This window comes from Microcaecilia unicolor, chromosome 1 (assembly GCF_901765095.1).
Source record: "Microcaecilia unicolor chromosome 1, aMicUni1.1, whole genome shotgun sequence".
NCBI lineage: Eukaryota > Metazoa > Chordata > Amphibia > Gymnophiona > Siphonopidae > Microcaecilia > Microcaecilia unicolor.
Window position 1 is genome coordinate 197,859,146 of NC_044031.1, and position 25,802 is coordinate 197,884,947.

Consider the following 25,802-nt stretch of genomic DNA (forward strand, 5'->3'; position numbering starts at 1 on the left):
TTGCTTTGGTACTTCCCATCTGTGTCAGTTTAGAGGGATGCTATGGAATGAGAAATTAGGTCTTCTGTTAATTTACTTTTCACTTTCATTTGGCCCCTCTAAACTGGCACAGAGCCTACCCAATTCACTTTCACCTGCTGTATTCCTTTTTTGGGTTTTCTATGCATATTGCGAGGTTAGTTGTTTAGGATTTCTCCTTGTTCATTTCCAGTTCTTAAAATTATGAGCCGCTTGGGTGTGACACCATTCGGGAACCTCATCAGGACACTGGTTTTCCTCCGGTTGCTGGGTTACAGGAAACGGCAGCAAAAAGAGAGAAAAAAAATAACAAAAACAAATCCAGAGCCCCAATCCAGTCTGGGATTTCTTGGCTTCTAAGCTGAATTTTTCCAATGGCAAAAAAAAAAAAAAAATTAAGTTCCAAGTAAAGCCAGCATCATTGAAAGTTCCACACCTCTGGCTGTAATCTCCTTAAACAGGGGGAGCTTCACAATTATACCCTGATATATGCAGTTCTTTTCTAATCTATAGAGCTTGTCCATATTTCAGTGCACAAAACCCTCAAAATAAAACTGGGGAGAATGTGAACCACCCCTCCCCCTCAGGCAAAGCTTTCCAAGCTCAGCAGTTGCCATCTCCACATTCAGCAGAAAAGAAAAACACAGGAAGAGTTTAAACTTCTCCCTCCCCCAAATCAAAGCTCTGCAACACTGGGGAAAACGGAATAAAACAGCCAGCATCTTGCAACTGGGTCCTGCCCCTCCTCCCTCTTACCAGTAGCTGGCAAAACCCCTGCATCTATATCTATCCTAGAGTAACATTAGTCCTTTTGATTATTTATTGGAGATGGAACCATTGGAGATGGAAAGTAGCCAATTGCCATCCTTGTTGTAAACCATCCCTTCCCTAGATGTATTTGAAGATTGTTTTCAGGAGCTGGTATAACCTATTTCACATGACTTCAAAGTAAAATAAGCCCCCCCCCCCCCCCCCCCCCAATATTCAAAACCATTTAACCAGCCAGGAATAGCTCCAGGCGGTTAAATGGTACTTGGCCAGCTGTCCACAAATTTTCAGCAGGACATGGCTGGCCATGGCCCACTGAAAATTTACTTAGTGGATAGCAGGTTATATCATGCGATGTAACTGGCTATTCGCCAATTATCAGTATGAGTTTGGCATGCATACCTGGTATATCTTTGGCCGGTTTGAACTTGATCAGTCAGCGCCAAATATCTGCCTGGCTGGTTAAGTTCAAAGCAGCCCAAAAATAAACCAGATATTCAATGCAAGTTGCTGGAAACAGCTCGGCATTGAATATCCGGCATTAGCACGGACCATGGGAGTTAGCTGGACTAACTCCCACAATCTGAATATCAGCCCCAAGGAATCTATTTCTGATGCAATCTTATAACTGCTATCAGTCTCTCACAAAAGACAAAAAAGTAGCATCTACAACAGCCAAGGTTTTGGGGAAATAAGCTTACTTTTTTAAACTCTCTAGTATTTGGATATCTAAAATTGCACTATTTTTATAATATTTCTTTTGTTTTGTTACAGTAATATCCAACACATGAGAGATCAGCTTGATAGAATAGGCTTGTGCTTTAACTGGGATCGGGTAAGTAGTAGTGTTGTTTTAGGAAAGCACTTTGGAGAAATAAGTACTTTTTATAAATCTTCATTTCAGTGTATCAAGCCCTTCAAGAATTCTTTTTTCTAAATTTTTTTATCACTACCAACAATAATACCCATGAGTATTTTTTGTTTATTTTGGTCCTCTTAAAATTAAAAAAAAAAAAGTTTTCTATTTTTTTTTCTCATCCTTGAATGATACATTTGGTCCAACAGTTACAACATTTAGAAAAACTGCCTAGATTATTAGATAGAGTGGTCTATAAACTGTGTTATAACTAAATAAAAAAAATTTTCTTTAAGGTTCAATATGTTGAAATGAAGGTTTAAGTTAGTTGACCCCAGTTTTGGAATCACCTAATTTTGTTTTATAAATACAGCATGGTATTAAAAAATATTGCTTACACATTGTTTCAATAACGCCAAGGCACATGTAAATTACCTGCACTTGAGGATCAAATTGAGAAGTATTGTTCCTCGTTTTAGCAGACTGAAAAATAGTTCCTCTTGAAATCCTAAAAATCTCATTGGTAATTTTTTTTCAGTACTTTCCTCCCAGATCCTCCTACAAGTGTCTGCACTGTGGGCCAGATGCACTAAACTTAAACAGCCATTAATGAGCAAGTAGTAAACCCTGGCATGCACTAAAGGCTTCTCCCAGCCATTTTCCGATCACGGTAGCAGCTAACGAAAATGGAATGCAGACGAGCAAATTAGTATTAAAATGTGTAGAAACCGTATTGTAATGAGATGCACTACCATTTTCCGATTCCCTTACCGTGGAAACCCCTAACGGGAGGTCTACACCTCTCGTTGGGGCTGCTGTGAGGGAATCGGAAAGTAAAAAAAAACATCCAAGTGCTCGTCAGGGACGTCTAACACGAGCTGGACGTCTTCCTGCAGCTTTTGTGATGGGCGTCCTTCTTGGACGTGTTTTTCTTATATGCAATTAGGAAGGACTTCTCTGAAGAAGAAGAAGAAATTTAAAAAAAAAAAAGGGCGTCCCTGTTTTTCTTACTTGCCTAAACTTACCACAAGCACAGTTCTCTCAACAGTCCCTTCCAAGGTTTTCAGCTTGCGCCCACCCCCCCCCCCCCACCCCCAAGATCGGAACGTGTGAGGATGTCCAAATCAAAACTTTTTGGATGTCCCTCCCTCCAGGTCTCAGCCAATCCCAGCGTGTTTAGCTGTTACGTTAGCAGTATCAGCTAAACGGACTGTGATTGGCTGAGAGAGACCTGGAGGGAGGGACGTCCAAAAAGTTTTGATTTGGACGTCCTCGCACGTCCCGATCCTATGGGGGGGTGGCACAAGCTGAAAACAACCTTGGAGGGGACTGTTGAGAGAACTGTGCTTGTGGTCAGTTCAGGCAAGTAAGAAAAACAGGGACGCCCTTTTTGTTTTTTTTTCTTCAGATAAGTCCTTCTCCTGATACTTTTTGGATGTCCCTCCCTCCAGGTCTCTATCAGTCAATCCCAGCACGTTTAGCTGTTACCAGTATCAGCTAAACGCGCTGGGATTGGCTGATAGAGACCTGGAGGGAGGGACGTCCAAAAAGTTTTGATTTGGACGTCCTCGCATGTTCCGATCCTGTGGTGGGGGGGCAAGCTGAAAACATTGCAGGTAGGAAAAACACGTCCAAGAAGGACGCCCATCACAAAAGCTGCAGGAAGACGTCTAGCTCGTGTTAGACGTCCCTGACGAGCACTTGGATGTTTTTTTTCTTCAGAGAAGTCCTTCCTAATTGCCTGATGTAAGCCTGCCTTTAACATGCAAAGCAGTAAACAATGGAAATGTTACACAAGCGAAGAGCAGTAGCACTTAAATTAACTGGGGCTCTTTTCAGCACTGTTTCTCTTCTAAGGTTCAGGCTGCTGACAAGTTTCCTGCTTGTCAGGGACGTCCTTTTTTTGTTGTTGTTTTTTGAGTGAAGGACGTCCATAAAGGATGTCCTTGGCATGCGCAGAGCAGCCGGCATAACGCTTGGCTGCTCTACGCATGCTCGACCGGCTGACTGGCCGACTCTTTACCGATGGAATAGAGAATGCAAGTGAGCTACAACGAGCAGGTCATTTGCATTCCTTTTCCTTGACGCATGCCCGTTCCTTACCGATTTGGTAAGGGAAGGGCTTTCACGATTTTTTAGTGCATCTTCCCCTGTGTCTTTTAGATTTGCTTGAGGTAGTGGATCTTCAGAAGCAGCAGTAAACTCTACGTAGAAGCTGTCCAGTTAGTATTGGGGTGGAGCCAGGAGTTTTGGGGGCACCAGCGATATTCAGTGCCGGTGCCTGCATACCTAAGCAGGCAGATAGGAATGCATAAAAAGTAGTCCTGTCTTTGCTTGGTTAGGCATACTGATATTGGCCCTGAATATTGGCCAGCACCTATATAGCTTCTTGGTCAATGGCCCAGCATGGGATATCTAGGTCTAGTTTGTTCACAGTGGCTTTAAATCTGCTGACCACTTAAAAACATAACAATAGGCATACTGGGTTAGACCAGTGGTCCATCTACCCTGGTCCATCTAGCCTGTTTCCAACAGTGGCCAATCCAGATCACAAGTATCTGGCAGAAACCCAAACAGTGTCAACATTCCATGCTACAAATCCCATGGCATGCAGTGGCTTCCCCATGTCTATCTCAATAGCAGACTGTGGACTGTTCCTGCAGGAGCTTGTTCAAACCTTTTAAACCCAGATACACTAACCACTGTTACCACATCCTCTGAAAATAAGCTCCAGAACTTAACTATTCGTTGAGAGAAAAAATATTTCCTCCTATTTGTTTTAAAAGTATTTCTATGTAATTTCATTGAGTGTCCCGGTAGTGGGTAGCCGGTAGTGGGAGGCGGGGATAGTGCTGGGCAGACTTATACGGTCTGTGCCAGAGCCGATGGTGGTTGGGAGGCGAGGATGGTGCTGGGCAGACTTATACGGTCTGTGACAGAACCGGTGGTGGGAGGTGGGGCTGGTGGTTGGGGGGCGGGGATAGTGCTGGACAGACTTATACGGTCTGTGCCCTGAAAAAGACAGGTACAAATCAAGGTAAGGTATACACAAAAAGTGGCACATAAGTTTATCTTGTTGGGCAGACTGGATGGGACCGTGCAGGTCTTTTTCTGCCGTCATCTACTATGTTACTATACCAATAGTCAAACATAACAGTGGTAGTGTGATGGTATGGGGATCATCCTTTGCTGCCTCAGGACCTGGAAAACTTGCCATTATTGAAGGAACCATAAATTCTACACTGTACCAGAAAATTCTTAAGGAGAATGTCTGGTTATCTGTCCATGAGCTGAAGCTAAAGCGTGATTGGGTTATGCAGGAAAACATTGATTTAAAACGCAAATGCAAGTCTAAATCTGAATGTCTGAATGCCACTGAAGAAAGGAACGCTGTCCTCCGCAGAACCTCCCTCTTGTCACCATGCTCTGTTCAGAGAGCACTCAGTGTAGCTTGAACAAAAGTAAAGAAGCGCCAGGTTTCTCTGCCTAAAGCTGGTTCTTCCATTAAGTGGATCATTTTATTTTGTTGATTCAGTCCTACCATCACACCTGGGATGCCAGGACAGGATTAACTCCTGGGGTGCTGCAGGGCATATGGGAGGTTTACAGGCAAGCGCAGGGACATCACTTAATGTCAACATATTTAAACAAAGTTGTATGCAGTTCCAGGAAATCTACATGGCTGGGGCAAGCTACCGATCACAGCTGAGCTGTGATTGGTCATGGAGCCTGTCTGGCTCCTAAAAGGACGAACCTGATTGGGAAGCAAGGAATGAGGCTCTTTGTTTCCAAATCAGGATCGCCCTTTTAGGCACCAGACTGGCTCCGGTGACCAATCATAGCTGAGCTGTGATTGGTAGCTTGCCCCAGCCATGTGTTGCAGGAAAACAGCTGTCCTCCGTTGATGAGAAAGATTTTGTACACAGTTTACAGAGAGAAAGAGATAAAGGTAAGCACAATTAATCCTGACCCTGTAAGAACGGCAATTTAAAAAAAATCACGAAACCGAGGCTTCTGGGTTAGCAACAGGCACCATGTGGAAATCGCTGTCGCTGCCAGGGACCCATTCAAACTGAGGGAGAATTGTGGGTGGGGTAGTGGAGGGAAGGAGAGATGCTGCAGGAGGAATGAGGGGCATAAGTGTTGGACATGTTCGTGGGGAAGGAAGGGGTGAAATCTTGTATATGGGGGTTGAGGGGAGGGTAAGATGATGCATCGAGAGGGGTCAGAGAGGGAGAAATGTTGGACATAGGGGTGGAGGGAAGGGAGAGATGGTGCATGGGGGAGAGAGGCAGAAATATTTGACATGGGGTGCCACAAAACATTTCTCAGACACTAAGGGTGCCTTGAAACCAAAACGTTTGGGAACCACTGCCCTAGGCAAACAAGCATGTTGTGTCCCCTGTTGTAGCATAAATACAATGTGAAATTCCTACAAGGTTCTGATTGCAGAGGAAAACTGGCAGAAGAGGATGCTGCTTGCTGACTCCTACTACTGACTACAGGACAATATCAATATAGTATAAATTTATTGTTTGTATACTGTTGTCTTCCCAGGAAGGGTTCACTACGGTTTACATTGAGTTAGAAAGCAGTGTCCATAGGGTTACAGTTTACATTAAGTCAGAGGGCAGTGTCCATAGAGTTAAAACTGTATGTCAGAATATCGTGTGCATAAGGTTACATGAGAGAATGACCATTTTAGAAAACAATTTACAGGAGATTATTAAATCAGACAGTAAGCAGTTTTCTATTAATTACAACAGAAATATGTAAATCTCAGCGTAAAGATCAATTTACAAAACTATATCGGACATTAGCGTTAGGAGGGAAGTAAGAGATTTACGTTGGACGTCCATCAATGCACAGGGGTTGGGGAGAATGACAAACTTCTGCAGTCAGTATGTCTGGGGGGGGGGGGGTTTCCTCCCCAACCACACAGACACACTTCTTACTACCAGCAGCTGACTTACTGGTGCAAAAATCTGCCTTGGGAGCTATTGAATTAGCATATCTGAAAGGGCCTCTCCTAAGCTTTTGGATCCTAGTCATGTGCCTAGTTTGCCTGTGCCCTTGTCCTGCCCTGCTTGATGCTCTTTAGTTATTTGAGGCTGAAGAATACAATTCTTCTTCTTACTTTTTTCCATACTTTTCATGACATCATACACCTCTTTTCTATCGCCTCAGTCACTTTTCCAAGCTGGAGTCTCCCTGCATGGACGTTGTTCCACAGTCATGATCATGTTTGTTGATCTTCTCCTTGTCTATTTTAGTTTTTTGTCTTCTCTTTGAGGTGTTGTGACCAGAACGGCATAGAGTAGTAATCTTCACCATTTTTCAAGTGAAGGCTGCTTTGGCAGATTAATTTTAATGTAGAAAAGTGCAAAGTGATGCAGATTGGGAAGAATAATCCAAATCATAGTTATCTGATGTTAGGGTCCACTTTAGGAGTCAGAACTAAAGAAAAAGACCTAGGAGTCATTGTAGACAGTATGCTGAAATCTTCTGCCCAATGTGCAGTGGCAGCAGCCAAAAAAGCAAACAGGATGCTAAGGATTATTAGGAGAGGGATGCAAAATAAGACCAAAAATATTATAATGCCTCTGTATCGCTGATGGTGCAACCTCATCTTGAATATTGCATTTACTTCTGGTCAGCTTATCTCAAAAAGATATAGCAGAATTAGAAAACATTCAAAGAACAGCGACCAAAATGATAAAGGGAATGGAACTGGTCCCATATGAGGAAAGGCTAAAGGTAAGGTTAGGGCTCTTCAGCACGGAAAAGAGAAAGCTGAGGGGGAATATGATTGAGGTCTACAAAATCCTGAGTGTTGTGGAGTGGGTGGAGGTGAATCGATTTTTCAATCATTCAAAAAGTACAAAGACCAGGGGACACTCAATGAAATTGCATGGAAATACTTAAAATAGGAGGAGATATTTTTTCACTCAAAGAACAGTTAAGCTCTGGAACTTGTTGCGGGAGGATATGGTAATGACGGTTAGCATATCTGGGTTTAAAAAAGGTTTGGACAAGTTCCTGGAAGAAAAGTCCATAGTCTATTATTGAGATGTACATGGGGAAAGCCACTGCTTGCCCTGGGATTGGTAGCATGGAATTGTGCTACTAATTGCGTTTCTGCCAGGTACTTGTGACCTGGGTTGGCCACTGTTGAAAGGATACTAGGCTAGATGGACCATTAGTCTGACCCAGTATGGCTATTCTTACGTTCTTAAGAAAATTAACATGTTGGATTGGCCTAGTGAAAATCCTGACTTGAACCCAACAGAGATGCTTTGGTAGAATCTGAAACGAACTGTTTATGCATGAAAACCTACAAATGTGTCTGAATCAGAGCAATTCTGTAAAATGGAGTGAGCTAAGATTCCTCAACAGCAATGTGAAAGACTGATATCAAATTACAGGAAGTGTTTGGTTTCAATTATTGCTACTAAATGTGGTGAAACTAGTTAAATTTAGGGACAGTTATTTTTTCACGTGGGTAATATAGGTGTTGAAAAACTATGTTCCTTAAATAAATGAAGTAACTATTTAAAATCTGATATGTGTTGACAAAGGGAACACGAGTAAAATATTACATTTTGTTCAAAAATTCACAAATGATTCAGTGTGACCTATATACAGTAATGCCATATGTATACCTCTGATGTGAAGCCTCTTCTCCATGCTCTAGTCATCCCTAAGCTTGATTGCTGTAATTCCCTCTATAATGATCTACCATACACTTTGCTCAAATGGTTTCAGCTTATTCAGAGTGTGGCCCTATCATTAGGCCATCTGAGGCGGGGGCTTCAGGCAGCACTCTTTCGGGGTGACATCCATCCCCACTTCCACCACACTCTGGCATCGCCCCCACTCTTCCTTTCCTGAATTTACCTTCTTTTCTGGCTTTCCAAAAGTCATGGCGGCACTGGTTCCCATACACTGCCCTGCCGCTTACCCCTTCTCTCTTACAGTCTGCCGCTGACATACTTCCTTTTTCCCTTGGAGGTGAGGCAGACCATAGAGCGAAGGGGCTGGGGCCAGCAGCAGAACAGCATATGGGAACTGCTGCCACCACAACTTTTGGAAAGCCAGAAAAGAAGGTAAATTCAGGAAGGAGGAAGATGTCAGACTTGGGGGGGGAGTGAAGTACAGCCAAGCTGGGGGTGGAGTCGAGCCACAGTGGCAGACCATCCCCTCGCCTCAGGCAGCAGACTGTCTTGGACCACCCTTGTATATTTATTTATTTATTAGGATTTATTTACCGCCTTTTTGAAGGAATTCAGTCAAGGCGGTATACAGTAAGAATAAAACAAACAAGAGCAATAGACAATTACAGCAGTAAAAATATTCAAATAACAATACAAAGTATGGCTTGGTATTCTACTTACAATGTCAACACAATATGTAATAGAACATTTTGATTGACGGTGTAGGGTATAAGAAAAGATGGAACATGTAGATATGTAAGAGAGTAAGAGGAGTTAGAAAATAAGGTGACTAATGTATAGAAAGGTGCATATGAGGTCAGAGAGATGGTTAAATATTATCTCAGCTAGAGTAGGAGTGGATAAACATGTCCTGTTGCAGTTTGTGCAGCCCGTGTCACTCCTTGTGTGTGTGTGAGTACTTTGGTCTTGTCACCCACCATTCTTTATCAGACACCCTTATACCTTAAGTAGCCACCTGTGCCTTTTGCTCCCAAGGAGACTGGCTACTCACTGTCCCTTAGTGTGCAAGATTTGACTGTACGCATGAGTGAATGTTCTGTGTTTTGGTTCCCCTTTTCTGGAACTCATTGCTATAATCTCTTCATCTAGAAGTTTGAATAAGAGATTCAAAGCAGGTTTCAAGGCCTATTACTTTACTGCAGTGTTTGGTTTGAACTAAGTGATGGGGTGGGAGACACCGCTCAGGGCTCTGTCTTTCCTTTTTCCTCCTTCCTTTTTTAGTGATATTAATGTTCTAAACCACTCTGCTGTATGTATGACGGGCACAATAGCAAATACTGAATCAAATATAAACAAACATACTAATAATACGCTAGTTGCCAGTAACCTACTGTAATAAATTCAAGATGCTGGTATTAGTTTATAATCCCCTGTATAATCAGCCTTTATATCTGGCCAACTGCCTTAATCTGTGCACACCTTCACTGAATCCTTCCAAGCCTCCTTATTTCAGGCCACCTACCTTATTCAGAATACCTTTGGAATATTCTAAGAAATTGTCTTTTTCTTAGTTAGCTCTTGCTTTTTTAAATACTTTTCCTTTAGATATGCAACAAGAGCCTTCTCTTCAAAAATTTAAGAAAAAATCTAAGTTTTTTAGTAGGCTTTTGTTTTGGAGACATACGAGATCTCAGAAAATTTGTTATGTTTTATGGAGAATTATATTTATTTAGCTTTGCAAACCACCTCAGTGGACTTGTTCAGTTGGCGGCAGGAATCAGGGCTGAGCTTAAGAATCGCAGCGTAATGAACATCTATGGTTCAGTATATGCACTTCTGCCTACGGGATCTAAAATATTTATCACAAGCATTACTTAAAGAAGACTCAGAAATTTCTGGAACAAATGTCTAGTGCAGAAGAATGTGGAAAATATCAGATCAACCTATCAAGCATTTGACACTTCAGCAAAATATTATTAGCATACATTAGAGAGAGAGGACGTGGGTCTTTCAAATGTTCTAAGCCAGACCATTTTAGGTGCGTCCAGATAGGCACATGTCCAATTCTGGTACTATTTTAGAACAAGATTTTCCAGTGTTGAGCCTTTTCTAAAATACATGCAGAAATGCACATGTATGTAGTGGCTATATTTGGTAAGAGCATCTGTCTTACAATTGCCAGTGTGGAAAACATCAACGGACTCAACTCAGCAACTTATGTGTGAGTGGTGACACATGGGTAAAAGGGTATTTCAGAACTTTCACTTGTAAGTGCCTTACATGTGTGCATCTGTTATTTTAGAAACCTAAATGTGTAAAGACTCCTATTTAAGAACAGAGGCCACAATTTTTATACACTTTCAATTTTTAGGAGGGAAAAAATTATGAGAGCTTGAGGCTGCCTAAAATGAACACTGTCAACTTTTTTAAATTTAAATAAATAAATTACATTCTGGTCTTATAACCCGCTACAACCAACAAGTTCTAAGTGGGTAACAATCAACAGGAGCATACTCCAGATAGTTATAACAATGATAAATTGTTATCTGAAAACAGGAAAAATATAACATCTATAAAATTAAGGGAGATATTTCCTGAAAAGGAAAGTCTTTAACAGCTTTGTAAGCTCAAAATATTGCCCTGTTTGCCTAAGAAAAGAGGGAAGGGAATTCCAAATGGAGACTGCCTGTTATGTTAATGAAGATTGTAAAGGAGCTTACAATCTAATCAGGATAGACAAATAAGGGAAATACTTAAGATGGGAATGATAAAACAGACATGGTTACTGAACAAGTGAATAGGAGTGAGTTAAAAGCAGCCTCTTATTAATTTCATTGATCACAGGCTTGATACAGTAACTTGCGATTTCTGAATCACTTTTCTTGTAACAATTTCAGGGCAGGCAACTAGTTATTTCAAAACACAGCTTGTCTTCTCGTTAACCAAAATGGCTGCACCTTCCAGAGTAAATATAAAGGCATGTAGTGGTCAATTGTTAAAACAATAAGATCTGCTGTCAAAAAAATGACTACTTATAGCCAAATAATGCAACACAGTGGTGGAAAAAGCCTCAAAAAGCTTCTGGGTCTTGAATTGACCTAAAGAAGCTATGACGGGTCAAAAGACCTCACTTTCATCACAGGCATAAAAAACCGCTACTGTAGTTTTACTTAATTTTATTTATTGTACTCCACTTATGATCATCTATAATTTATATAAACACCACACTTATCTTTGCGGTGGGTGCTTGATGACAAAGGGTAGCGTGAAAATACTGAATTCTTCCCTCTCCACCAGTGCGGGGCCGACGTTGGCCAGCGTTTCGCAAGGCTGCTTCAGGGCCTCTAACGCACTATCTACGGAAGAAATATTAAACATTAGAAATCACGCTAAAAACAAAACAAAAACAAAGAGGATCATAAGAAAACCACACACTTACTGGGACGAGAGGGCAGCTCAAATGCTACGCTTTCCTAGCAGTTTACTTACTAATCAAAATGGCTGCTTTATGAAAAAACTGACGTCAGACGCTGTTAGATCAAAGGCGCCAATAGGAAAGCTCTAAAAGAAATGACTCCACTCTACCCGATGGTTTAATCCTATCGGGTGCAAAGAACTGAAAGGATGGATGTGAGAGAGAAGGGTAAGAGGAGAGGGAGGAAGGGAAGGTGAATGAGAAGAAACTGAGGGAAGAGGAGATAATGGGGAAGGAGGATGATAATCATAAGGCAGGGTGGAGGGAAAGAGGTGGGCATGCATCGTGCATGATAGGAGGAGAGCAGTATGTGACAGATGGAGAAGGGTGAGAGGAAAGAAAAGGATGGATGTGAGAGAGAAAAGACAGAAGAATATAGGTAAGATAAAGAAAAACAAAGCAGAAATAAAAAAAAATATGGCATAGAAACGGGCAGTGAAGTTCAAATGCAGGTCTCCCAAGCACAATTTTGCTGAGAGCCCCAATGGTGAGTGAGGGAACTTACCTTCCCCCCTCCCCTCAAAATCCTTAAATCTGAAGTTTATAGGAGGGCAGAACTCAATAACACTATATTTAGCTTTTAACAATGATGTCACATCACTTCCTCACATCCTCCTTTTAATTATTGCTTGTCACTGTTCAGCATCTGGAGCAGTACTTAGGCACAGTTTCTCCTTTTGCTGGGTTCAAGTCTCAGATTAAGAGCCATGTGATTTTTTTTCAACTTTTTCTCATGCTATGCTTAATATTTTCTATGGCTACTGAATGGGAACAAGTAATAGTTAAAGGAGGATGTCAGAAAGCGGTGCAGCAACAGACGGTAAGTATAGCTTTGTCACATTCTGCCTCCATCCCCACACTGGCACAGTCACTACCCCTTCCCACTGCCATACTCGCCCAAGGCTACTTGGGCAAAATTTATGCAAGTGGGAATGAGATGAGCAAAAGAAAAGAGATGACAGCATGGTGGAAAAGCTGAAAGAATACAATGGGTGACCAAAGGGGAAGAATTAAAATGAAAAAAGAAAGAAAGGGTAGAGAAACTGGAAGATAAGTAAAACTTGAAAGAAATTGAAGAAAGGTCAAAAATAAAGAAGGATATAAAATGGTTCAAAAATACTTTATTGAACTGCTGTATAGCAGTTGAACGGATGGTATAAATTTTCTTTCCCTCCCCTCCCAGATTGGGGAGGGGACAGGGTGAAGGCCAAACTCCACCAGTTTCAACCCTTTTCCATCTGTTCAACTGCTATACAGCAGTTCAATAAAGTATTTTTGAACCATTTTATATCCTTCTTTATTTTTGACCTTTCTTCAATTTCTTTCAAGTTTTACTTATCTTCCAGTTTCTCTACCCTTTCTTTCTTTTTTCATTTTAATTCTTCCCTTTGGTCACCCATTGTATTCTTTCAGCTTTTCCACCATGCTGTCATCTCTTTTCTTTTGCTCATCTCATTCCCACTTGCATAAATTTTGCCCAAGTAGCCTTGGGCGAGCATGGCAGTGGGAAGGGGTAGTAACTGTGCCAGTGGGGGATGGAAAAGGGTTGAAACTGGTGGAGTTTGGCCTTCACCCTGTCCCCTCGGGAAAGAAAATTTATACCTTCCCCCCCACTTCCAACACCACTGCCCCATTTCCCAAACTAAATAGTCAAACTGCACCTAAGGATAAAACATTGAATAACTCACAGGTGTGGCTTTGAAAATTACACTCTCTATGGAACTATTTGACATAACAGGGAATATAAGATAATAGGACATCCATTCGAACAGAAAGGCTACAACCCCAAAATAATCTCCAAGAATATTGCCTCCTCCCTCAAAACACCCAGGGAAAATCTGCTACAGTACAAAAGAAAAAAAAAGCCACAGACAGAATCCCCCTTATAGTGACATGCAACCCAGAGCTGGAAAATTTAAGAAAAATCATAAAAGATCTACAGCCTCTACTCCAGGAGGATGAATTACTGAAAGAGATATTCCCATCCCCACCAGTGCTGGCCTCCCAACAGCCACCCAACTTAAAATACAAGCTAATTAGAAGTAAGCTCCCAACACAGACTCAAAAATAAGAAAATGGCACACTTCCTTGCAATATATCCAGCTGCAAACTATGCCAAAACATTTCACAAGACCCCATGGTCATTCACAAAGGAAAAATATTCAACATTAAGGAATCTTTCACGTGCTCATCTTCCAATGTGGTATATATCATTCATTGTAAAAAAAAATGCAACGAAGGCTGCTACATTGGAGAAACCAGTCAGATGCTAAAAAAGAGATTTAATTTACATAGACACCATATGAAAAATGCCAGTACTAATAAAGATGTCACGCCTGTAGGGCAGCACTTTACAAAACCAGAACACTGTACCAGTGACTTCATGGTAAGAATCTTAAAAGGGAACTTTAAAACAATACAGGAACGTAAGACCTTTGAAGTCAGAATGATTAAATATTTTGATACCCACCAGACAGGACTTAACAAAGATCTGGGGGCTAGATGCATCAACCAAACGTTAAAAAATCTAAATCGTAAAAGTGCTTAGCAAATTTGAAACAACGAAGAATGCACAAAAAAAACTACTCAGAAATGTTCGGTGCGGTATTGAAAAGTACAATGTATCAAGCGTACCTTATCCCAGTCGTTAATTTGCTCCTTAAGCATGCGCAGAGCAGCCACAAACGTATTAAACCTACGTAGGTTGCTTACGTCAGACTGGGGCGTGCGAGGGGGGGATCCCGACCTGCAAGCCTTTTAGCTGTCTGATCTAGCAGAAGAGTGCAGTTGAAGATAATTCTAAAAAGAACGACCCTCGTAAATCCCCTTTTGTAACAAAAGACCTCTTTGCAGTTTGTTTACAGCACTGGGAAAATTGGCTTTAGGGGACAGAGTGTTAATTTTCAAAGCTGTTGGAGAAGGGGATAGACAGGATTTTTAAGCTGCAGGGAGAAGCAGTATGTTTTGTTTTGTAATGATGCAGGGGAAAGCGGAGAGCCACGTGTTTGTGTTTGTGTCTCACTTTTCTTTTTAAACATGCTGGCTTGGATTTTTATGGTGCAGGGGGCCTTAATGACAGGTCTGAGCACACGTAAAATTTCTGACAGTAAATGATTCGTTGCAATCATCGGTATGGTTAGTGCATTCCGAATTCTCCACATTTCAATGGTAGTTTCTCCTTTGCATTCCGTTTTCGTTAGCTGCTTGCTTCATAGGAAAAAGGCCTTTAATGCATGCAACGGTTAGGAATTTCCTTCGTTAAAGGGTTGTTAGAGGGTCGTTAAGGTTTAGTGCATCTAGCCCCTGGGTTTTCTAGCCCATAAAAATGTACTGCTTTGAAAATCGTACTTCCTTGTCCCCCTCTTGTCTCCATGCATATCTCACCTGTCCCTCTTCCTGTCTCTCACCTATCCACCCCCATCCTGTTAGACTGTCACTAAAATGCTTTGATGTTTCACTTATATATACTGTCATCTACCAACATTTGCTTATTTCCAATCTGATGAAGAAGGGCAACCTTCGAAAGCTAATCAAGAGATGTATTAAGTTATGTCCAATAAAAAAAGGTATCATTTTCTTTTCCATGTTTTATTTTGTTTTATTTCTATTGATTACCTTTAAAAGTGGATTAACAGGGCTACCACACCTCTCTACTTCAGATGTTTGGAAACTGTCTGAAAAACTGGGACATCTGATCACCTTAACATATTTTCTTTCCTTCACAGGAAATAACCACTTGCTTGCCAGATTACTATAAGTGGAGTCAGCACCTCTTTGTTAAACTATATTGGTCCGGGCTTGTTTACCAGAAGGAAGTAAGTGCTTGTCCCTACCATGCAGTCATATTTCCTCATGTTTGTACTGTCCTTGGATATACTTTCAATCATACAGTAAGTGGTCATGTGTGAGTTCTAGCTTACTGCCAATTTGTGCATCACACTGAATTAATGCAGCACATTAATCAGTAATGCTCCATATCTGCTGTCGTATGCTCAGCCTTGAAATTTTTGTTGAAAAATGCTGTTGGCAGTCATGGCCTCTTGTGGGGTTATACAGGAGAACCAGGCTGGTGTTATTTGGAGTTGGACACACTGTTGGGGAGGGGGAGGAGTAGGTAGCATGCTTGGGCCCTGAAGAGGTAAGGGATATAGAGGAGATGAGCAAATGTGTGGGAGGAATTTGAGGAGTGTAGCTTATCTTTCACCTTCAGCGAGAAGGAAGCAACGTTTGTCCAATATGGATATTGGTTGAGAGGATGGTTGGGGAGAGACCAGGGGAAAAACCTGTGTGTTTCTATAAGTGTAGATTTTCATCTTGTAAGGATATGTTTTTGTGATATAAAAGGTTAGTATGGTTTATTTCTATGAGCACCTCTTAGGACTGTGCTGTGAACAGTATAGCAAGCCCTGGAATTTCTGTCATGAGTTCTGTTATATAGTGGTAAGGAGAACAGAGATGCACACAGGCAGCAGTGGCTGTTGTGTACAATAGTTTTAACTGTAGACCTAGGTCTTTCTCTATTTTTGGAAAGCTAAGTAGGCAAAAGGAAATCTGAAGCTTTCGTTCCTATATCTTTTTCTTTAAAGTCTTAACCTTTATTTTTTATTCAGGTTGTGAACTGAGGAGAGGTAAGAGCTTCCAAAGTATAAATGATGGCTCTTACTAATAGAATACTTTTCCTATTTCTGAGATCAACACTGACTCTTTCAGTCAATGTGACCTGGTAGCATTAAGGTGCTACACCTTTAGGGAGAAAAGGTGCTACACCTCTGGGGAGAAGAGGTGCCGGTACCACACAGTACTCAAGGAAAAGGAAGAGAAGACCCAATGTCGCTACATCATCAAGGCATATGCTAGAAACTAATGGATGACTGTACATCTACACTGTCTTGTATACTAGTGATGACTTGTGACGCAGTCCATTCTATAATCACAGGATCTGAGGTGACTATTGTGCAATTCTTAGCCATCCATCATCCTGAGATTCCGAGCAGACCTAGTAGATGATGATATATAAGCAGCGTGTAGCTGTTCAGGTCACAAGCAGCTATCACTGTGATATGCATACTTTTTCTTCTTTATATAGGCTTTGGTAAACTGGGATCCAGTAGATCAGACGGTGTTAGCTAATGAACAAGTGGATGAACAGGGATGTTCCTGGCGTTCTGGAGCCAAAGTAGAACAAAAGTTCCTGAAACAGTGGTTTATAAAAACAACAGTTTTTGCAAAGGTAAGTTAAAAAGCTGAAGGGTACAGCCATTTTTAATGCTGGCATAGCTTCCCAGATTGTCAGTAAGTCCTTTAAGTCACAGGACAGATATAGCATTACAATCTCTCCACTATGTGACCCAGAATCTTTTTCGGAGGTCATGATTTCTGGCAGAATTAGAGAGTGGTTAATTTTCTCCACTTATTGATTGCTTGTCCTCTATTGATTCTGCAGACATGAGTACTGGTTAGTGCTAAGTTAATTAGTGGTAGAATAAAACCAAGTCATTTTTCCACAGAAAAGTGGACTGAGAAGTATTTGAGCAAAATCGTTTTAAAAAGCACATGATAAATTATAATCACACTGTTACAAATTAAATTACTTTGCATTGGCATTCACAATTTCCCTGGGAGTGGCTATGCAAGCATTCTGCAGAAATTACCTCACAGTGGTTAGTCAGTATAGCTACAGTGGGGGAAATAAGTATTTGATCCCTTGCTGATTTTGTAAGTTTGCCCACTGACAAAGACATGAGCAGCCCATAATTGAAGGGTAGGTTATTGGTAACAGTGAGAGATAGCACATCACAAATTAAATCCGGAAAATCACTTTGTGGAAAGTATATGAATTTATTTGCATTCTGCAGAGGGAAATAAGTATTTAATCCCTCTGGCAAACAAGACCTAATACTTGGTGGCAAAACCCTTGTTGGCAAGCACAGCGGTCAGACGTCTTCTGTAGTTGATGATGAGGTTTGCACACATGTCAGGAGGAATTTTGGTCCACTCCTCTTTGCAGATCATCTCTAAATCATTAAGAGTTCTGGGCTGTCGCTTGGCAACTCGCAGCTTCAGCTCCCTCCATAAGTTTTCAATGGGATTAAGGTCTGGTGACTGGCTAGGCCACTCCATGACCCTAATGTGCTTCTTCCTGAGCCACTCCTTTGTTGCCTTGGCTGTATGTTTTGGGTCATTGTCGTGCTGGAAGACCCAGCCACGACCCATTTTTAAGGCCCTGGCGGAGGGAAGGAGGTTGTCACTCAGAATTGTACGGTACATGGCCCCATCCATTCTCCCATTGATGCGGTGAAGTAGTCCTGTGCCCTTAGCAGAGAAACACCCCCAAAACATAACATTTCCACCTCCATGCTTGACAGTGGGGACGGTGTTCTTTGGGTCATAGGCAGCATTTCTCTTCCTCCAAACACTGCGAGTTGAGTTCATGCCAAAGAGCTCAATTTTTGTCTCATCTGACCACAGCACCTTCTCCCAATCACTCTCGGCATCATCCAGGTGTTCACTGGCAAACTTCAGACGGGCCGTCACATGTGCCTTCCGGAGCAGGGGGACCTTGCGGGCACTGCAGGATTGCAATCCGTTATGTCGTAATGTGTTACCAATGGTTTTCGTGGTGACAGTGGTCCCAGCTGCCTTGAGATCATTGACAAGTTCCCCCCTTGTAGTTGTAGGCTGATTTCTAACCTTCCTCATGATCAAGGATACCTCACGAGGTGAGATTTTGCGTGGAGCCCCAGATCTTTGTCGATTGACAGTCATTTTGTACTTCTTCCATTTTCTTACTATGGCACCAACAGTTGTCTCCTTCTCGCCCAGCGTCTTACTGATGGTTTTGTAGCCCATTCCAGCCTTGTGCAGGTGTATGATCTTGTCCCTGACATCCTTAGACAGCTCCTTGCTCTTGGCCATTTTGTAGAGGTTAGAGTCTGACTGATTCACTGAGTCTGTGGACAGGTGTCTTTCATACAGGTGACCATTGCCGACAGCTGTCTGTCATGCAGGTAACGAGTTGATTTGGAGCATCTACCTGGTCTGTAGAGGCCAGATCTCTTACTGGTTGGTGGGGGATCAAATACTTATTTCCCTCTGCAGAATGCAAATAAATTCATATACTTTCCACAATGTGATTTTCCGGATTTAATTTGTGATGTGCTATCTCTCACTGTTACCAATAACCTACCCTTCAATTATGGGCTGCTCATGTCTTTGTCAGTGGGCAAACTTACAAAATCAGCAAGGGATCAAATACTTATTTCCCCCACTGTATGTCATCGCAGAAGAAATGACAACATATTCGTGTAATTATTGGCTCCTGGCTAGAATCTCACACATATAGGGTAGAGTTTGGCATTTAACACTTGTTAATAAGATTAATACAAGTTTTTAATGGGTAAGTACAATTGACGACAAAGGAACTTGTGTTAAATAGTGAACGTTAAATCATATTAACGCACATTAACATGTTGACACAAATTAGTAAATCTAGCTCTTAATTTGAATGCAACTAATATAGGAGACACTCTGGATCAGTTGGAGGACACAAAATGTTTAAAGGTGGAATTCAAAATGTTTAAAAAAAAACACACACACACACAACTTGGATATTTTACTGGATTTTTCGATATCGGTGGAGGTTCATGCTCCATTAGTTGTGAGAAAATATTTTAAATGTCAGAATCAGATTAGGCTCTTAAGCCCATTTTGGAGAAAAAAGACGTTATTATTCATGCTTCTTCTGAATACAGCAATTTGGAGAAAAAGTTTATGATTATGTGACCCCAATTCTGAAAGAATGGAACTGGCTTCCAGTTAAGAATAAGATTAATTTGATTTTTAAATCTTTGCTGTATGGGTCCAGAGCAACCAAGTTCTTTACTCTGTTAGTATGTACTTCCTAGAACCCTCAGATCATCACAGCAGTCTGTGGGGTTTTTTTTCTTGGGGGAGGGGGTGGTTTTGTTTTGCATTTCTCTTATGGAATTCATTACCTTGAGATGAAATTAGTATCTACCTCTTCAGAAGAGAAATACAGTCTTTGTAATTTGTTTGGTAAGTCTTTTCAGTAGATATTAAAATGCAATTCAGTAATCAATTGTGTTTATACTGAGGGAGTCATGTGATGTGGTTTAGTATTTTTGCTCTTTATCTTGATTTTTTTTTTTGTATATTGTATTTATGGAGGGGGGTTGTCATTTTTAACTTGATTTTGTGTATATTACATTTTGTATTTTTATTGTACTTTATGCTTTGTTGCTAAGATAGGTAACGACATCTAAACAACAAATATATGTAGATCTCTTTGTGACACAATTTGTATTGTGTTCCCCAAGTGTGGGTGCTGAAAAGAATCTGGAGGATTTTAGAAATAATGGGGTCAGTATTCAGTGGGGTGTAAGTGGGCAGGAGCGGTTCCTGCCTGCTTAAACCCTGCCTAGTGGGCAGTTCCCTGATATTTAGCAATATTTAACTGCATAATTCTGCTGAATATCCTCTCTGACCACCGTGGCACTGTTCAGTTAATGCTAAGGCATTCTGAGAGCAGAGCTGGAGAGGATGTACCAGTTAGATGGGCACCATCCATATTCAGAGCCGGTGCCCAGCATATAGGATCACATTAAACAGTCCTGTATTTGCCTTACTTAGCTATGTGGAAGTTAGCCCTGAATATGGGCTGGCACCTTCATAATTCCCTGATCAGCGACTGACCCAGATATACAGTGCAGGAGCCCGGACATAGGCCCTGGCATTGAGTATCTGGGTTAAATTCAGCCCATGGCAGTCAGTGGCTTTAAATCTGCTGACTGCCACAGGCTTTAATATAGGGCAGAATGACTATATTTTATCCAGTAGCCCAGATCGAAAGGCTTCAGAGTTTATGGTGTTCACTATCACTTAATGATTTATTGGTTTTTTTCAAAATTGAACTGCAGTTGCTTAGTCAATAATAACATTAATAGCTACACATCTGTTCTAGCTAGATTTTGTTCCTTGGTGAGTTTTTTTAATTCATCATAGTTCCAAATGGAGTGACCTCTCAATACAAATTGTTGGCACAAGAAAGATCCTGCCCATTTCCACATTTTGTTTGATGACACAATGTCAATGAGTCGGATCAATTGTACATTAAGCCTAGTATTCCATCACTAACAGTGGCCAATCTGGGTGTACCTGGAAGATATTAATGGGGGAATTGATTCCATGTTGCTTACTCCCAGAAGAAAAGGCAATGTTTCAGTTGGGAGTAAACAAACAAATCTCCCCACTCTCGCGTCTCCTTACTAATGACCTCCGGAAGGGATTTCAAAACCCCATTCTGTGCAAGCATATGCTCCAAGAGAACCAGGCCTCTGCTCTTCCAACGTTCAAAGGTTTTATTTTCCAACCCTGGCAAGAACTCCAAATTCCTACGAAGGGGGAGCTGGTCAGTAGCCCTCAAATCGCCTCCCAGCACCTTGACCAGTGACCTCCACAGTTCCCATAATAGTCTTAAGAAGCACACTCCGAACCCAAGATTTAGGCAAGAGGCAAGAAGGCACGTGCAATAAAGAGTTAAGGCGCAAAAAAGGCAGCCTCATAGGAATATTGAGTGTAATCCTGACCTCTATACAACCAATCATACAGGTGACAGGTCAGACAAGCATGATAATACCACCGCAAATCATGAAGCCCAAGCCCCCCGCCCTCCAGTTACCCAAAAGCCACTGAAAATGGATCTTAGCCTTTTTACCAGCCCAGCAGAATTAGGAAACCAAACAGGAAAGACTAGGTAGATCTCTCACGAGCTGCCGCATAGGAAGGGTCTACAGAACATAAAGCCATTTGGGAAACACAATCATGCGAAACAGATTGATCCGCCCCATCAGATAGTGGGGCAGGTACCACCAACCCTCCTGGTGAGGGTGAGTGTCCTCCAGAAGCTGTTGGATGTTCGCTGCATAGAGGTCTCCAGTCTGCATCCCCAACCGAATGCCCAAATAACGAAAAGTAGTGTCCGCCCACCGCAAGGGGCGTGAATCACCCCTTAACCTTTTGACAGAGGCTTCCAATGTCAATGCCTCCGATTTTTGAAAATTCAGTATAAAAGCAATGAAGTCACCATATTCAGCGAAACATTCCAACAGGGCCTGAAAGGAATCCCTCTGCTCCAAGAAATGACCAAGAAGGTCATCCAACTTAAATTCCTGGGCACCCAAGGCCACCCCCTTAACCTCAGGATTGGCGTAGGTGTCCCTGATCAAGGGATCTAGGGTTAAAATAAACAGCAACGGGGAAAGGGGGCAGCCCTTCCTTGTCCCGCGGAGGATGGAGAAACAATCCGATTGCATTCTATTAACACAAATCCAAGTCCTTGGATCCTTATATAACAACTGGATCATGAGTACAAAGTGCTCCCCAAAACCATAAGCCCGTAATACTGCAAAAAGAAAGTCCCAGTGCACCCGATCGAAGGCCTTTTCTGCATCAAAGCTGATGAATATCAAAGGGAGGTCCAGTTGTTGGTGTTCAATATGTGAGGATCTTACAGATATTCTTCATAAAAGCACGCCCACAAAGAAATCCAACTCAAGCATCATGAATAAGCCATGGGAGCAGCCTGGACAGCCTGTTTGCCAAGACCTTCATTAAGAACTTAGTCGCCACATTTAACAGGGAAATTGGGCGGTACAAATCAAGAAGTAAGGAATCCCTTCCTGGTTTAGGTAACACAACAATGTTCTCCAGGTAGGGAGCCAGACTCCACTATGGAATTAAAAAGGTTGCTGAGCGGCCCCAGCACTTCCTTCCCCAGAAGCTGGTAAAATTCTATCCGAACGCCATCGGAGCCAGGTGCCTTGAGGCACTGCAAGGCCCAAGCCACCTCCTCCTGGACAATAGGATCATTCAATACTGCCCTCTCCCGCAGTGACAAGCTGAGCAGAGATAACTCCTCCAAATATTGTTTTCCCTGCAAACTTTCCTCAGGGGGGTAATGCATAGAGACGCTCAAAATAGGCACAGAAGCAAGCACCAATCTCCCAATCTATATGAAGAAGGCCCCCCCATAGGATCAGAGGGTCCTCCCTCTTCAAAACGAGGCATGCAAGAAGCTCCCCCCCCCCCCCCTTATTCCCATGCCGATAAAGGTGGTATTTATAATAGGAGAGAGACTTTGATGTTCGCTGGTATAAAAGGATATTTAGGAAAGTCTGAAGCTCCACCAAACATTGATTATCCACTGCCCAAGAGGACTCCCCAAAGCGCTGTGCCCTCCAACCATAACATCTCCCAATCTCAAGACTTTTGCTGATGGCTAACATAACTAATAGTCTCACCCCACAATACTGCTTTGACCGCTTCCCAATACACAGTAGGCTGCTGTTGATAGTTGCTATTCAAGTTCTTGTAATCCCTTTATTTATGTAACAAAAATTCCTGAAATCTCCTGTCCTGAGCCAACTACAAAAGGAATCTACACTGTGGGGGGGGGGGGGGGGGGCATCCCTGATCCAGACTTTGGTTATCTTGATGCAATGATTTATTATTCCTTCATTGCCCTTTTTTTTTTTCTTCAAAGAGAAGTTATTTCCCATTTTAACTCTGGCCTTGCATTTTCATCAACTGAATTCCCTAAATAACAATTTTTGTGTGCACAATGTTGAATTTAATTAGTCATGTCATATTAGTAGATGATCCGTTAATAAATGTGTTGGCGTTATTTATCTTATCATACTTGTTACTTGTTAAATTCAACTTGGGCAACTGTTAGGTGTGCTGGTGATAGAGCGACCCTTTAAGGTGTTCTGGGAATCTACTCTATATTGCATTCCAAGTTATTTTCAGAACAAGGATAAAAGTTTTGTCATTCATACATATGGAGAGATATGTACTATCAAGTACAAATTTAACAAATCTAGCCCTTTCACATTAGAATTGAACATGGAATATGGTGTCTGCATTTTCTTCCCATAATTTGACTTGAGAGCTGTCATACACTTCCTTTGAAGTATATGCTTGCTTTTCTTTGACAGCATCTTTATAGGAATTGGAGAGATTTTTGGCAGCTATCCAGTAACACTCAGTAGTCCATTAGCACTGTGTCTGTTATTAAAACTTTTATCTCTGGATTCATTGCATCTCTTTGTAATTTCATGAAGGACAAAATTCTCATCCTAGTCACAGAACCATATATTTGAATTTTTGCACTAGCAAGTCCATTTGTGGTGCTTAGTGATTCCACCTGTGACGCTATATAATCTGTTTTCATCCATTTATTGAGGATATTTGGATAAGCATGCACGGATTCATTATGGTAGTACACACCTTGTCCATTTTCCACAGACTTAAGTAATTACATCCCACTATTTTATTTATTTTATTTTAGTTACATTTGTACCCCGCTCTTTCCCACTCATGGCAGGCTCAATGCGGCTTACGTATACAGGTACTTATTTGTACCTGGGGCAGTGGAGGGTTAAGTGACTTGCTCAGAGCCACAAGGAGTGTAGCGATTCTGCTCTGGTGGTCTGTTATCCAGGTAGTAGCTGAACCAGATCTGATTTATTTATTTATTTATTTATTACATTTGTACCCCGCGCTTTCCCACACATGGCAGGCTCAATGCGGCTTACATAGTAACAATATGAAGAATTACAAAGTCATAAAAAAGAATATACAATTTGTAGTAAACGCAATATTAATGGGGTTAACGGATAAGTAAATTGAACATAGGAGGAATTGGGTGCAGAAGGAAATGAGCGTTAGAATGTAGGTGTAGGAAGATGGAGAGGAATGGATATTTATTTATTTATTTATTTATTGCATTTGTATCCCACATTTTCCCACCTATTTGCGGGCTCAGTGTGGCTTACAATACATTGTGATATGGGATAGCAATAAGGATAATGGGAAACATGGTCAATGTATAACAATCGTCGATAAGAATCATGTGGACAGGCTTTAGATTAGGTTGAATCGCTAGGGTAGGCTATCTTGAAGAGATGGGTCTTCAGTGCTTTCCTGAAGGGCAAAAGGCCGTTGGTTGTTCGGATGGATCTTGGTAGAGCATTCCAAAGCATTGCGCAGACAGCTCAAGTTCATATGATCTGATGGATTCAGACCCATCTACAGTGATGGAGGAATGAATTCATGGGTGTAGTTTTGGGGGGTGAGGGGGGCATTGCCCCCCCAAACGAGCTCCCCTATCTGGGCAGGGGTAAGGGCACAGGCCTGGAGGAACCATGAGCTGCCCTGACACACTCTCTCATACTCACTCGTCTCTCCGAGTCCGATCCCCATACTCACAGCGGCAAAACAAAATGAAACCGTGCACAGGGCCATAGTCCCATGGGCGCTGCTGACAGCTTCCTTCCTCCTCCCTCTCCAAAACAAGAAATTACATCATAAGGGGACGGGAAGAGGCAAGGAGGCTGAAGAGGTTGGGAGGAGGAAGGGAGCTGTCAGCAGTGTGCGCAGGGCTACGGCATCAGCCCTGCATGTGGTTTTACTTTGTTTCTTGTTTTGCCGCCACAAGGGTCGGAGAGAGAGGAGAGGGAGGTCAAGAGAGTGACAGGGCAGCTTATGGTTCCTCCAGGCTGGCACAGTAACGGCCTGGGAGGAAGTAGTGTTTTGCCTTGGGGGGGGGGGAGGGGAGTGAGCAAGAAGCAGGGCAGGGATGCTCACCTCCAGGCAGCTGCAGAATCATGAGGTTTTAATTAGTCTCAAGAGTGGAGCCGAAAGAGAGGGAGAGAGATGGGACTAAGCTGCACGATGGGGAGGGGAGTGAACAAGAAGCAGGGCAGGGAAGCTCGCCTCTAGGCAGCTGCATACTCTGGAGGTTTTAATTAATCACCAGGAGGGAGCGGGACAGAAAGAGAGAGAGAGAGATGGGACAGTAGTGGGGTGAGGGAAAGAGAGATGGGGGACTGTGCTGCACGATGGGAGAAGGCAAAAAGACAATAGTATTGGGGCGAGACGGGCCATGCTGAATGAAGGGTGGTGCTGGGGATGATAGACAGAAAGGAGATGG

The 25,802-nt window shown here is 42.1% G+C and overlaps 1 protein-coding gene across 1 annotated transcript in view; it reads left to right on the forward strand.

Annotated features, from left to right (window-relative positions):
- Positions 1 to 25,802, forward strand: part of LARS2 (leucyl-tRNA synthetase 2, mitochondrial) — a 242,795-nt gene that overhangs the window by 47,840 nt on the left and 169,153 nt on the right. The window contains 3 exon segments of the mRNA XM_030203605.1: positions 1,561 to 1,621; positions 15,517 to 15,606; positions 16,878 to 17,021. Of these exon segments, the coding sequence (XP_030059465.1) occupies positions 1,561 to 1,621; positions 15,517 to 15,606; positions 16,878 to 17,021 (295 nt within the window).